Source organism: Saccostrea echinata, unplaced genomic scaffold (genome assembly GCF_033153115.1).
Source record: "Saccostrea echinata isolate AGI-Se365-2 ecotype Australia unplaced genomic scaffold, CSIRO_AGI_Sech_v1 ptg000001l, whole genome shotgun sequence".
In the NCBI taxonomy this organism is placed as follows: Eukaryota; Metazoa; Mollusca; class Bivalvia; order Ostreida; family Ostreidae; genus Saccostrea; species Saccostrea echinata.
This window is the reverse complement of record NW_026889750.1, coordinates 33,995,001-34,010,817: the sequence shown is the minus strand read 5'-3', so window position 1 is coordinate 34,010,817 and position 15,817 is coordinate 33,995,001. Positions and strand designations below refer to the sequence as shown.

At 34.0% G+C, this 15,817-nt stretch overlaps 2 protein-coding genes across 2 annotated transcripts in view; both read right to left on the bottom strand.

Moving 5' to 3' along the window:
* LOC133190405 (gamma-interferon-inducible lysosomal thiol reductase-like) overlaps positions 1 to 15,817 on the bottom strand; it is a 270,569-nt gene that overhangs the window by 137,136 nt on the left and 117,616 nt on the right. The gene's annotated exons all lie outside the window — the stretch shown is intronic.
* On the bottom strand, positions 1,067 to 8,779 carry LOC133178599 (uncharacterized). The gene is made up of 12 exons (XM_061313331.1): positions 8,524 to 8,779; positions 7,177 to 7,321; positions 5,644 to 5,676; positions 5,395 to 5,534; positions 5,189 to 5,303; positions 4,996 to 5,094; positions 4,777 to 4,870; positions 4,614 to 4,694; positions 4,437 to 4,525; positions 2,782 to 3,001; positions 1,889 to 2,028; positions 1,067 to 1,750 (listed from the first exon to the last, which is right to left on the bottom strand). The coding sequence occupies exons 1-12, from the start codon at positions 8,738 to 8,740 to the stop codon at positions 1,411 to 1,413; spliced, it is 1,713 nt and encodes a 570-aa protein (XP_061169315.1). The 5' UTR covers positions 8,741 to 8,779; the 3' UTR covers positions 1,067 to 1,410.

Below are 15,817 nucleotides of genomic sequence, written 5' to 3'. Positions count from 1 at the left end.
TAAAGCACATGTAATGAATTTATTTCAGTTTTCAAGTTGACAGTATTTAATCTTTATTGAAATTTTTTCAGACAAGTGAAGTTGAATTTCGGACAAGTAAATGTCTTGGTCACTTGTCTGAATGGACAAGTAGGAAAAAAAGTTAATGTCGAGCTCTGGAATTTGTTCAACAATATTCTTGTAATTGGGAAAGGTGTGTGTACATGTACATGCATTTACTGCAAGTTTTTAAAAAGCCGACCAAGAAAGAGATGAAACACTGACAAGCTATCCTCCAAGTTCACCTTCACACAATAATTTTCCAGGATTCAAATTTCTTTCATCGGGTTTTTGATTTATTGTAAAGATTTCATTTTTTTTTCAATATTTAATGGTAATGTTAATTTTAGACAAAATCTACATGCAAAAAAAAAAATTAAATACCAGCCATGATATTTACATGTAAATCACAACCTTAGACTTAGTGATATTAATAAACAATTTTTTAAATGAAAGAAATGAAAAATATTTTGTACCAGTAAAATTAGAGAAAACAAATCATCCATACTGAATTGAATGTATAAAGTGGAGCCTCATAAATCCGGATGTTTCACCTTCCAGACGAAATGTTGACAGTTCAGTGCACAGACATTTATACCTAACATTAAAAGAAGCCATTTCATTAATCCAGACATTTCATTGATCCGAACAGTTTGCTAGGGAACACAAGTGTCCAGATTAACAGGCTGGATTATACTATATTTCTTCACTTCATTGTAAACGTGATATGTTTCCATTTGTCTGTTTCTGTGAGCCATGCTCCAAATGTGAATCCATGTTATTTATTCAATGAAAATTTGATGTTTTGAAATAAAATATTAAAAATACAATTTTTCCACTATTTTATGAAAACTTAAATTTCTCTGTCCACAAAGTCCTACACTATTATTATTATTTGATTTTAAGGTGAAAACTTAAATTGGATGAATATGCATTTAATATTAAATAATCTTTTTCAGTAATACACAAAGTGTTAATATCAATTAAATACTAATATACAAACAGCTTAACTGATGTCCAGCATCAGCTACTTTACATTGTCAATAACTATAAGATATTGAATGAAATACAATGTGTATAACATATAAATCATAAAGCTAACATATAAATCATATGGTGCCTGCACCACTTTCTTCAATAGGTATACAGTAATTTTTTTCTATGCAACAAAATGTTGCTAGTGAGGGCTATAGCAAAACTTTATCACATGAAGAGTTTCTGTAATTTGACAGCAAGACAGCTTGGGATACAAATATCAAAAAAATTAAAACTGTCATGTTGGAATGACAAAATGGCAAACAGAAGTTGCCATGAACGATGAAGACTGCAGATTTTTAACAAGTGGATTTCACATAGGCTTCATTATGTAGTCTAGTCTTTCTTTCCAATGTCTTGTTCATTACTAATTTTCTCCATATTATGTTCACTTGACACAGGGTAGTCATGTTTCTTGAGTGGTAAAATTCCAGAGAGTTTTTCATGAATAATTTCTATCTTAAGGAGCTCAAAAAACAAAAACACTAGTATGATGAGGATAAGGTAAACAAACCACAGAGCCCAGATGGCTGTGTGGGAGAGGGCCAGGAAGACCCCCAGGGAAATATTGACCAGTGCCAGAGCCACTGCAACACGTCCAATGTTGTGATGGAATAACTCCCAGATCCTCCTCTTTAAAGGAGTTTTCTCCCCTTCTGCTGGTCTGTGTGGGCGACTGTGTATGAAATACATGCATAGAAATTATTAACACATACAGATGTATCAAAAGATTTAACCATCCTTACTAAAATGTTTAGAATTTTGCTTTATTAGTAAGTTAGGAAATTTGTTTTATCTGTTAACTTATACTCACATGAGAGCATTGAAAGGTTGACTCAGACCAAGCAGCATAATTATAATTCCTATGGCACCATGTGCAAATTTGAAGTGATCAAACTGGACAGATACTATCCCCATGACCAGACCAATAACACTGAGGACCAAACCAGATACCTGTAAGGGAATGTAACAATATGAAGCTGAATCTTCTATAACTGGATAATTTACTTGAAGATACATAGCATACTTGATTGTGATAGAATTCGGCCGAGCCGAATCAAGCCGGATAAACCCCGGTACGCTCATAGAATCAAGCGAACAGGCTCATGTAAACAGGTAAAGTAATAGAAATATTGTATTTCTATCGTAAAACATTATCTAGCATAGAAAAGGACTACACTTTTTGCAAATATGTTCATTTCACAAGCGTACCTCGATCAAAAGCTTCACGTCTTAAAACAAACAACTTTCAACACTACTATCCCCAAGGACGCCATGTTGAAGCCGCCCAAGCCTATCAAATTTTTCCGTCTCAATCGGCTCACCCGACTTGATGCGTGCGCAACACCGGCTCAGAATCAAGTGAGTTGCCGGTCATCGCCGGTTTACCCGGGCGCGCCGGATGGTCAGAATCAAGTATGCTAACAAATTACAATGGAGCCTCATTAATCTGCATGCCAATAATCCAGATGAAATTTTTGGGGAAAAATTTATTTTTATATATATATATACCAAGTGTGTTTCTGTTATCTGAACACTTCATTAATCCGGACAATTTGTTCAGAAACACGTTATAATGGATTAATATGGCACAACTCTACATGTAATTATTCCATTTTTATATCAACTGCAATTCATATAAAATGTACATAGTATAATACAATAATGTTACAACTTAAAAGTGGAAGTTAAATTTCTGAATATAACCTGAAAAATTCGGTGGAGAAGAAACCATGTGGTCCCCGAGGAGCTGAAGTATCTGGCAATGAATGTCCCCCAGACCAGACATACACCCCACCCCAGGAACATCAGAATTCCATGTACCAGTGGGAAGTTTGTAAAAATGGAGGCACACTCCCCAGTGGCTGCCTGGTCTGCAGAGCTGGAGTTTCCAGCCAAGAACCAGATGTCATTCATAAGCGCTTTCCTGTAAAAACAAGCACTTGCTATTGTTCATTGTCATCTTTTTGCAAACAAATACATGTATCAGTCAATTAAGAGGGTTACAGTTTGATAGAACTATTTTTGCTTTCATGATACCACATTACCAATGAAAGAAAAAGTGAGCAAGCTCACATACCCCACGCTCCCCCAAAACTCGACAATGCAACACGTAATGAATGGCACAGTGCATTTTAAATACACAGTATAATTCAAAAAGGGGCATTACTTGCAAAAAATCATCACATCAAAACTTCTTGCATATAAGGACATTCAAATCTTTGTATGTTACAAATTTAATTGGGCTGAAGTTTCTAGATAAATAATGGAATCAAAATTTCTTGGTAATATACAAATCAGGAAATTCAGTGCAGGAGTTATGCTGACAAACTGTTATTTAAATTCCTCAGTGATTTCGCTTTGTTAATGAGTGTAAGTCCATGTCCAACACATGACAATTTACACATTTAAATAATTGATGGAAACAAAATTATGATGTAGTCATAGGAATTTGTTTATATATTGTACTTATGAAATTATTTAAGGCAAAGCACCAATTTTTTTTTTTTTGGGGGGGGGGGGGGACTATCCAAGATTTTGTGTGTGTGTGTGTGTTAAATAATTAATATTTTGAACTCAAAATCAATAGGGGTCTTTTAAGGTCATACAATATTTCACATAAAATTTCATTACGAAAGCTGATTCCAGTGGATTTCCTTATTACCTAGCTGGAAAGTTTCTTCAACAATAGGCAAAACTCTTAAGGCAAAAATAATGGAATCGGAATTTCCTTGTAATATGCACATCTACACACTGTGTACTAAATATCTGCAAAGTTTAACTAAATTCTGTGCAGCGGTTTAAGAGGAGTTGTGCTAACAAACTGTTCATCTCTATATTCAAGATATGGCCAAAAATCGAAGTTGAAAAGTGCCGAAATTCCCAGAAAAATAATGGAATCGGAATTTCCTGGTTATATGCACATCTACACATTGTGTGCTAAATATCTGCAAAGTTTGTTGAAATTCTGTGCAGCGGTTTAGGAGGAGGCGTGCTGACAAACTTTTCATCTCTATATTCAAGATATGGCCAAAAATCTAAGTTGAAAAGTGCCGAAATTCCCAGAAAATAATGGAATCGGAATTTCCTGGTAATATGCACATCTACACATTGTGTCCTAAATATCTGCAAAGTTTGACGAAATTCTGTGCAGCGGTTTATGAGGAGTTGCGCTGACAAAAAAACAGGACTGACGGACTGACACACTGACTGACTGACGGACGGACGGGTCAAAAACATTATACCTCACGCAACTTGTTGCGTGGGGTATAATTAACTGCACAGACTACTACTTCATAAAAAGTATAAGTGGATTCTGAGAGAAGGGAAAGATAAGGGTATATAAGTCGTTAATACATTACGTTTCAGTGTTTACTCCTCCAAATAAATATATTCCTGTTGCTGTAGAAACCATGGCTGCTGATGCTCTCTTTGCAGGAAATGAACTGCTCTAAAAAAGCATATCAAGAATTTCACATTATTAATATCCTGGTATTGTCTTGAACAGGTGACTGCATATATAGACATTAATTTCTTACTGTTGTTGTAGTTTTACGATAGGTCCAAGACATTGAATCGGCATCTAGTACCGCAACTGTGTCTACAGGGGCTTCAGATGTCTGCAAGAACAAATAATTATAAAACAAGAAGTACATTTAAAGGATGGTATTTTATATAATCTTTAAATCATCTTTTGCCTACCTGAATAACTTGTCTGTCATTTTCAATCCCACCGTACAACACAACTCGTTTCTGACCATTTACTTCTGGCAGCAAAGCCATACTACTGTATGTCCTTCAGTAAAATTTTACATGAATTGATTACATCGACATTATGAACGTCTTTTCCGTATATTAAAATTACCTTTATAAAGGTTCCCTTTTGATTTTCCCGATTAAGTATATATAATCTGTTCTTACCTAGGACTGGCACAGGGCGGTAGTTCTGTCCATTCTTGTTCAGAGCTTTTGAAAATCCAAGAATCTCCTGCAGGACAGGGCCCACCAGTTTGTCCCCCACTAAAATTTGATTTTAAATTATCAACTCTCACTATCCTGTCTAGTATTGAAAGGTGACTTGTGCTAAAATATATTTTGACATTCACTCACGTACCTCAAACATCCACCAAAGATGGCAAGTCGGTTGGCATCGATTACAGCCCCACTGTGAAGGCATCGTGCATGAGGGTAGTTAGGATTGTAGGGGTGGCAGAACCCTTCACAGAACCCTGGCAAGTACACTCGTGTAATTATAGAAACTTGCTGTTATTACTGTAAAAAATTTAAGTACAATGTATCAGAAAATAGAAATATTCTTACTCGTGGACCAATGATTTGTTGATGTGTCCAAGACAAGAGTATCAAAGAAACGCTCCCCGGCAAATCCCAGATTAACGTAGAGGAGGGTGGAGCCGGGGTACACGCCCCCTACTGCTCCGTATCGCACACTTGGTGGAGTTCTGAACACGAAAAAAAGTAAATTCTACATACGAGGTTGTATCATTTTGTGAATTGTACAAAGTAAATATTTTTAGCATGAACTTCATTACATATTGTACTTTGTCTTACCCCGTGGTTGAAACTTGAGTCCATGTCGATGTTCTAAAATTCAGAATAAAATATATCTTTTCTCACTCCGTTTGTCAAGTGTTTAATTTAAGATTTAAAAGTTCAAATTAGAGGAAAAAATTGTACCATTTAAGGATGTGGCATCCATTTTAAAAATGTGGGGAAGGTGGATAATTTGACACCCCCTCCAAACAAAACCTGAATCGGGCCCGTAAAACGTTTTTCAAAAGGGGAAGACACCAAAAAAACCTAATCTGCTGGAACTATAGAAAGCCTATTTCAGAGAGGGGGTAGGATGTTCTTTAACTTTTCGGCAATTTTTTTTTTAATTCATGTAATAAAGTGGGACACATTTCCATCACATTGCAACAAGAAGAGGGGAGGGGTGTGTGAGGGCAAGCGGTCTTTGAATGGAATATCTTCATACTAAATCTACAGCAAAATATTGTGGAAAAAAGTGCCCCCCCCCCCCCCTTGTACAACGGGTCTGTGAAAAACACTTTGAGAATAAAAATGGAAGTCGGGGTGTAACAAGAGACATGGAGAGGGGGATAATACTCTCAAACTTGGCAAAAAAATTTTCTTGTATACTAACATGAGTGGACTCAACCATAGCGAAAGAGTCTTCCCAGAAAAAGTGGGGAGTGCCCCCCCCCCCCTCGCCCCTACCTTTCCGTTCTGCGGACCTATGAGTTTAGCTTCATTGAAGTTACTATGAAAATTTTCATTTAATATACAAGTATAAAAATAACCTTCCTCTCTCCACCATGAACTGCCATTCCACCCCCCCCCCCCCTTCCTGTCACGCCGTTTGACGAATACGAAAATGTAAAATCTTATATTTCTACATTCTTTTACTATATATTAATGTTGATGCGCCTTTCTTGCTTAGAAGAATAAAAGCTTTTCAACCCAAGCATTGCAAAGTTGTGACCAGGACAGAATTTGTATTTCTATAGCATGTACATGTAACACTGTCTTGTCCAACCAAAGCCATGCATAAAATGATCGTGTACAGTACGTCAACTTGGTTTAAAAACAAGGTTTATATATCTTTGCATAATTTTTGTCACTTCTGAAGCTAAAATAGCCGTAATATATTTTTTATTTGAAAAAGTGGTTATATAATAGGTTATTTAAAGTAAAACATGAAAAAGTTAAAGAAAAAGAAAATATACATCCAAGTTTTACACTTTCTGATCAACACATTTAGATTTAAACTTTGTGTCTTATGTGCCTGGAAAAGAATTGTACAGTCTTAACATCATCAGTTACATTACCTTTGAATCATAGCACTGTCTGTGAAAGCAGAATTTCACCATATTTTATTTATGCTTATCACTTACATGTTTAAGTATGTCATTGACTTTTCTTTTCAAGAATTAGAGAAATTAAACTCAGTTTTATTCAATTCGGCTCATGTACGCGTACCCGGATATGAGGTTTTTGTCAGATGAGATAGGAAACCAGCAGTGTACCGAATCATGTTTTTAATCTACTTAAAATATCCTGTTGCGGTGCTTCCGCACTTACGTGATGTCGAATTTCCATACATCGTTGTAGAAGATCTTGCCTGGTCCCTCCCCCGTAGTGATGTAGAGGAAGTTACCCACCACCCCGTATACCATACTGAAGCGGGCACCGGGTCTGGTAGTGTTACTCACATCTGACCATGTCCCTGTGTTGTCATATAAAACATTTAGAGTCAATATTTAATCCCTCCTTCCTTTCTAACAGTGCTGGATCTGTTCTCAGAAATTAGCTATATGTGGTACAAAAAAATTGTCAGATGTCCGAAATTATTTATACATAGAACTTAAAATTGTCATTTGGATTTATAATTCACCATTACATTCGTAGAAAAAGTCATCGTGCACAAATATTAAAAAGTCCCCGTTCATATTTTGTTAATTATCAACCATATTAAACCTGAAAAAGGTATTTATATAAAGGGCAGGAATTTTGCGTCAAACACATGATAATACCCAAAATGATATTAATTTATTTAACTTTCCCTTGCATACCTCAATCATACGAGCACATTATTGGGAAGGGGGTCTTAATGTTGTATTGTAAATTTAGTATTGATTTAGTATTGAAAGGGCTGCGAACGATTTCGCCGCCTACATGTACCTCTATATGTTTTCAATTTACAATAGTTATCATTTTTCAACATTTCTTCTTTAAAATTTATTTAGATATTTATATTAATTTAATAAAATTTAAATTATTGATGAAAAGAAATAGAGATAATTCTATAAATTTTGGGTAAAACTCACGATTTGTTTCGAAATCAATGGAAAACGGAAAATATTTTCAAAACACCCCCCTCCCCGTGAAACAAAAATTCCTTTTTACAGGCATTACAAATTGTTATTAAGAAGCTTTTTTTCTATTTCACTGAGGGAGCATGTGTTTACAGACCAAAATACACTAAGTAATAAACAATTAAAAAAAAAACTACGAAATAAATCAGATATATAGATAACTTTGCATTAATAAAACATTACAGTAAAAGATGAGTGGACATATTTAATATCCCTATCCATGAGCATTTTAAAATCCAGTGAGGTCTTGGAAGTTCAGTTTCAGTGGAGAAAATTTTACACCTCTTTATCAAAATAAGGTTGTAAGAACAATAAATGATTTAAGTATTAGAGCTATGATTAATAAATTACTATGTATTAAATAAAACTTTAACCTCAAATTTGCAAAAAATATTTTGAATTATGTATAAAATGTAGGCAGGAATCGAGAGTTAGCGTTCGCGGTTCTTTTCATTTAAAAGCCCCCCTCCCCCTTTTTAGGTCGAAAACCCTCCCCCATACATTTTTAATAGAAGAACTGTTAAAAGAACTCAGCAACACCATCGATTCTTACCTCCAGCGACATCGTATTCCCAGGTATCATCTAATATCGGACCACCTCTCCCTCCAAAAACTACCAGTTTGTTTTGAGTTTGGAAGTATCCCAACGCCATGTCCCTCCGTGCTGACGGAGTGTTGGCATTACTAAAGGTGACCGATGACCACTCCAGCAAGTCAACGGACTGTACCAGTACAGAAAATAGCCATAATACATCAGGATGCAACAACATTGTTCACCAATAAACCAGGAAGGAAAGGATTTTTTTTCTTTAAATATAGGCACCAGTCAGATTATAACAATGCTATGTAAATGCCAGCTCGATATTTTATTAGGGTTATAGACTCTATAAAATACAACACGCTGAACAGTGTAAATAAACATCGATCGAGATTTATAACGAGACCTGCGCGCAATCAAGCGAATCTCATGAATAAATTGAATGTTCTAAATAATGACACGTTTTATGCAAGGCATATTCTAAAACATTGCCTGGTCTCTGAACTTTTGTCAATTCGTTCCGGGTATTTCGCGTTCCGACCGAAACCTTGAAATCATAATTTTGGTTCCAGTGTTATACTCCATAACCCCATCCACCCCAACCCATGCATAGTTTTCTCCCAGGAAAAAGATTTTCCTCCCACAGGAGAAAGCTTTTCCGATCAAAGTAGATTTTCTTTCAGCGGATTTTGTTGTTGTTGATGCCGTTATTGTTGTAAACTTTTTAAATTTTAATCTTCTTCTCCAGAATTCAAGGGTCAATTTCAATACAATTTTTTTTCAAAGTAACCTTCGGTAAAAGGGGTTCAAAATGGATATCCCCCCTTTTCCAAGAATATTTAATCAAGAAAAAGCAAATGTGTGGTATGTTCTCAAGAACCACTGGACCAGTAAAGATGAATTTTATTGGAATATTTCCTGACATTTTAATCAAACCACACCCTGGGGGAGGAAGAGGTAGGGTAAGTCTCGATGAATTAGGGATAATAATTTTACATTGAAATGTATAACTTTTAAAAATCTTTTCAAAAGTAGCTTGGCCACACTAAGTCATTATCATATATTGCTGCGCTATAATGGATCCAAATTTGTTCATTTTTTGGACCCTTGGGTTAGAAGAGGCTTAAATCGGGAATTTTAAAGCCCTTAGTCTTAGAAAGATCTTCTTTTTAAGAAAACGGGGGCCATTATAATCAAACACATCCGATGTTTTGTGAATTCCAAATTCAATTAATTGAGTCATCTCGCACTCCTTAGGACTATGTTAGGACTAAATTTTTGAGTCAAAATTTTTATGAGGGTAAAGAGGAAGAAAATTTTTAAGAAATATTCTTTTGATGATGTAGGAATATTAAGAAGACCATTATAATTTTTTTTATGTATTAATCAAGCAAATCTACATTTATATCGAAAACTAATTTTCTAAAATGTATACCCAATTCAATTCAATTCAATTATTTTCTTTTTTTCTTAAGTCCTTAGTATAGATGGATTAATGAAGCTGATAGATAGAATGGGGAAGGGTACTGTCATTTAGGGGGGATTCTATACTGGTTGGGCTTTTCCTAAGCGAGATTATTGGGTCCGGTTTATTTCTTATTTCTTTCTGAGGGTGGGGAGATTCTAAACCAGGCTCATCTACCGAATTCCTATAAACCGTTAAGTTATTTGAAGATTTTCGAAGCAGCATAATTTTCTTCAAAAAGTTAACATGTACCTGCTCAATATGTAAGGTTTTATGAAATCTCCATGTTTCACATTCATAATGAAGAACAGAACTTACACATATATCAAATAAAGAACATTCAAAATTAACACCTAGGTACGTAAAAACATCAACATTCTCAGGCTCAATATCATCGTAGAAACATTCTTGAGAGCTTTTTTATTTTACCATCCTAAGTCGCTAACGTTAACCTATAATTTCCATTGATCTGTATATGACTTCAATGTATCAAGCATTTTCTGCAGTCCCTGTATACTTTCTGAGAAAATAACACTATCATCGGCAAGTAATTTTATTTACAGTAGAAATAGATTTTAGTTTGGAAGTTAACACTTTCAGAACAATTTGTGAGCACTCTATCAATAAAAAATGAGAATAATGTCCTTTCTGACATATTTTATTTCTTAAATAAAATCTGCAAGATGACGACTATTCACTCATTTATAGCCCATTTTATAATGCTGAATGCCGTCGAAACAATAATACAATTTTTCTTTTCACTAAAGGTCTTGACAATTAATGATTTCAATTAAAATAATTACGTCCCTATTTCCTGAGCCATGCAGACTTAAAACCAAATTGTGCACCACTCACAACACTTTTTCACTCACTCCATGACCAAGACAACATGCGTTTATTCAAGATAGATGTGAATAATTTTGATAAATGATTTGGTTATTTTTATCCCCCTTTTTGTAAATCGGCACAATACCTAATGCTTTGTGACCAAAAAATGGATACCAACTTGAATTCAGAATGTCATTAAACAGCTTTTCTTTTTTTAAAAAAAATGTGTAGGAAAAGTTTTGAAAAACTCATTAATAGCATTATTAAAACCTGGCGACTTATCTAACTTTTGAGTCAGAGGTATCACTGATAACTTCACCAATAGTAATCGGAATGTTAAGTTCTTAGTTTGCGTTTCGGTTACTTCAGTTAAGTCTGTTTGATCACTCGCGATTTTTTTTAAATTTTCTTAAAAATTGAACTTGTTGTTAGAGCTACATTTACTGTATACGCGGTAAAATCTTTTTGTGTATGATAAGCGAAGGCCCTCTAGCTGATTTCCTTCGCATCTTTGATTTTTTTTCCGTTTTAGCCGATTTTCCACGGTTTCATATTTCTTTTTAGCAGTTATGAGTTTTTCATGATTCTTCTATGTCCTAGATACATTGAAAAAAAAAGACAGATTTTTTTTTTCTGTATTCTTTATATAAAGTTCTACATTGAACATCAAACATGGTTTGTCTTCTGGCATGGACATTTTGTTGCAGATCGTTTTCTATCGGAATTATACACAGTTTCTTTATCGCAGAATTCTTAGAGTGCCCAATATCGTACTTGAAAAGTGTTTAACTGATTTGTTGACGTTTTAAGGTATAACCCCGGATTTCACAGACAGAGTCATAATTGGCATGAAATTGGAAATTGTATCCATTTTTACTTGTATAAGTGTCATATTTGAACAGAAAGTCCTGTCAAATTATTCATTTAAAGGCACGTAGCATAACTTTTTACTATTGAAAATGTTGATGAAAGGGTGGTTGCTCCCCCCCCCCTTTTTGTTGCATTATAGTCAAATAAGGGTAATGTAGTAGTGTATGTATAAAATTTGGTACTGAAAAAAGTTGGAACCTCCCCCCCCCCCCCCCCCCCACGAAATAGGATTTTCGAGTTTGGACGATTTTCCTTTTTTTTTTTTTTTTTTTTTTTTTTTTTTTTTTTTTTTTTTTTTTTTTGGTTTGTTTTTTGTTTGTTTGTTTGTTTTTTGTTTTTAGTTTTTTTTTTGTTTTTTTGTTTGTTTGTTTTTTTTTGCTTGTCTAAGTTAAATTTTTTTTCTCTGGCTGCCCCTACCCCTTTCAAAAACGATGCTACGTCCCTGCATTTACCATACACAGAATTCTCTTATCAAAAATTTAGACAATACACGTGGGAATCAATATACAGGAATGTATTTAGTTTGAATACTCAACTGTATATGATAAGAGCAGGTTCTAATTTTAGCGTTATTTTAAATTTTTTAAAGACCATGTAGTGAAGAAATTCATTATATAGAACAAATGAAAAATCCAAATCTGTATAAAAAGAAGAGAAAAGCAAAATTAATGATAGATCAGACCAGATTTTAGACTACTCCGCAATGTTTATTGGAATAGAGTATGGTACTAACGCATCATGTCATGCATTACTCTTTAATTTTTGTCATTTTGCTGAATAAGATTAACGCCTATTAGGCTTCTAAGGGAGTAAAATTGGAACATCAGTTCCTTAGTTCAAGTGTACTTAACTTAGAGCAGTAAAACGATCATAATTATTAGATATGAAATTTTGAAATGTATATTTTAGAAATCGTATAATTTTCATTCTTGTTTTACAAAGTATATAAACACTTATGTACGATATATATATATATATATATATATATATATATATATATATATATATATATATATCTTCAATTATTTAAGTTTAGTTTGATATTGAGCTCCATAAATAGAGGTGTGTCCCTTAAACGCTGCCTCCTACCCATCACCCAATTTTAAACAATTTAAATACGCACTCGATCTTTTTTTATGTTTGTTATTTCAGAGGCGTAGTCACAAACTTAAAAGTGTGGGGGGGGGGGGGGGCTCAAATCCAAGAAAGATGTAAAACGTGTAATATAAAGAAATTCAAAAACCCGTAGGAAGCAATTTCACTTTTCACTTTGAGGGGGCACAACCATATATTTTCAGTTGGGGGGGACTATCAACTACCAAAATTCCTTGACAAGCAAAAAAAAGGACATCAGACGTTATTATTGAGGGGGTACACTCATATATTAGCTATGTTTTCTATAGTATTCTATATATCGGCAAAATTATTGGGGGTACGGCCCCCCGTGCCCCCCCCCCCCCCCGATTCCTACGGCCATGATTAAGATGTAAAACATGTAATATTAAGCTCCTGTCTGAGTTGAATGAGAGGACTTCAAATAGTGCACTTCCAGTTGATTGACATTCATAACAGGTATACATTGTACCGAAATCAGAATCTCCAATACTGCAGCTATCTTGTAGAAATTACCAATCTTGATGAGATTCGGATTGGCTAGGATATATTCTAAAGTATATTACATTACTATTACTTCAAGAGAAATGCTTACTCAGTTGTTGCTGAAAATAAAATAAATTTGCCATAAAATGATGTTCAATATAATTTGAACGTAGCTGTGATTTTGTTCTACATTAAGTGTTACAAGCTGTATGGGTAAACTTTTTAATGGACTTTTACAATGCCGCCTAAATTCGTACTTGGAAACAAATGACCTACTGAGTAATTATCAATTTGGATTCAGAAGAAACCACCGTACCACAGATAACATATTTATTTTAAAAACTCTTATAAATAAGTATTTAAAATATAAGAAACAAAACATTTATACATGTTTTGTGGATTTTACCAAAGCCTTTGATACAGTTGATCGAACTTTAATGTTACACAAACTCTACCAAAAGGGCATAGGTGGGAAATTTTACAATGTTATAAATAATATTTATTACATTTTCAACAGTGAAATACTGTGATTTATTTATTGAATAAAAGTGATATTCTCTCACAGTGTGAAAGGATACCAAAACGATATTCTCTCACAGTGTGAAAGGATACAAAGTAAGTAAAAAATAATTTCTGGCCTGTCATAATATAGAGATAGTAACTCACTATGTTGATAGAGCTAAAACTACAAATTTCTTCCAAATATGTTGCTAAAATCCATGTTATGTAATGTTTTCAATCTCACAACTGCTAAGCTATGACGTCTCAACCGCTCAACTACATGTATGACGTCAAGCCTATGACACTGTGTTAAAAAAAGACAGAGGCAATTTACAGGGGCGTAGCTTCCATTGTGGCAATGAGGCAACTGCCTCACTAAATTTTTCATCATCACCACCACTCCCTCCCATTATACTCAATACATTGCATATAATATTTATATTTTATTTAAAACTAATTGCAGCTTACTTAATTCTGTAATAAAAATCATCACCTAGTCAGTCTCTTCACGATAACAGACAGTTTCAAATATCCTCAATAGATTTGCTGACTCCAAACATCACCGAATAGGGCAATTGAAGTAAATAAAATGTTTATTCTCCTTTAAACGTGTTTGAAGTTTCACAATATGTAGCATCATATGCACACTGAAGTCTTCGATAATGAAACGGTAAAATTCACACAATTTCTGTGCAAGGCAAATATGATGTTTATATTCTAAAACCCCTTAATCTGTTTTCCGTTGGTGGGCTTCGCCCCATAATCCCCTCCCTTTCCACCTAAGGTGGCTCGGGGCCCGCTGAAGCCATGTTTTTGCCTCACTAGAATTTAAAGGCAAGCTACGCCCCTGCGGCAAAGGGAAAACCACAGAAAATGTAATAAACAGAAAATTCAATATTTTGTAGATGAATATGGAATTTATTTCACTCGTGAGACAGAATTTTTTATATTTTCACTCGTGCTTCGCACTTGTGAAAATATCAAAAAATCCTGTCCCACTCGTGAAATAAATTCCATATTCATCTACAAAACATTGAATATCCTCTATGTACTCAAACACTAAATATTGCTGTAAAGATGAATCTTGCTATATATAGTGAACATTTTATAGCTACACGCGGGGTTAAACAAGGAGATAATCTTTCCCCAACACTTTTTAATATATTTATTGATGACTTCTACTCGCAGTTAGTTAATTATAACACAAACCCTCCTGAATTACAGAATATTGATGTCGGACATTTATTCTTTGCAGGTGACTTAATTCTCCTCTCTACTACTAAAGAAGGTCTCCAAAACTCAATAGACTGTCTCTCAGAATATTGCATAAAATCAAAATTGACTGTTAACCTTGATAAAACTAAAGCAATGATTTTCTCAAATAAGAAAATTGACACAGCTCAACATTGTTTTTATTATAATCATTCAATAGTTCATCTTGAACATGAATATAAATATCTGGGAATTATTTTTACTTATAATGGTAAACTTAAGTATGCAGCTGAACACCTAGCTGACCGTGCAAGAAAAGCTTTTTATGCAATGAAACACTCTTTACCATTTCATAATAACTTATCTGTAAAAACTCTTTTAAAACTATATTCTTCACTTATTGAACCTATCATTTTGTATGGTTCTGAGATATGGATTTCAGACTTTAATATTAATATAAACAATTGTGATCAACTATACCTTTTGAAAAGATACAGCATTTAAATTTGAAGGGTGTACAGAGAAAAACTTCAAATTTAGCCATTAAATATGAGCTAGGAACACTTCCTATTTGTCTATGTTTAAATATTACAAGAGACTAAAAAACCATAATAATAAAAATGGAATTAGAAATCAAATTCTTATTGCTGCTTTCTTATAGAAGATGACAATCTATATAATAATGGTGTAAAGGATAATTGGCAGAGTCAGATTGATAAAGTAAAAAAGAAACTTAAACTTCCATCATTAGATATGACTGATAACACATTTAGCAGCTACTTGAAGAATTTCTACATAAAAAATGTTAATTTGCAACTTCAGAACATTGAATTC

Bases quoted from the DNA above. Each gene is read 5' to 3' on its own strand.
- LOC133178599 (XM_061313331.1), bottom strand. From the start codon at position 8,740: ATGTTGTTGCATCCTGATGTATTATGGCTATTTTCTGTACTGGTACAG. The intron at 7,322-8,523 runs GTAAGAATCGAT...ATGACAACACAG, and splicing joins GGAATACGATGTCGCTGGAG to GGACATGGTCAGATGTGAGT. The intron at 5,095-5,188 runs GTACGTGAGTGA...ATCAAATTTTAG, and splicing joins ATCTTTGGTGGATGTTTGAG to TGGGGGACAAACTGGTGGGC.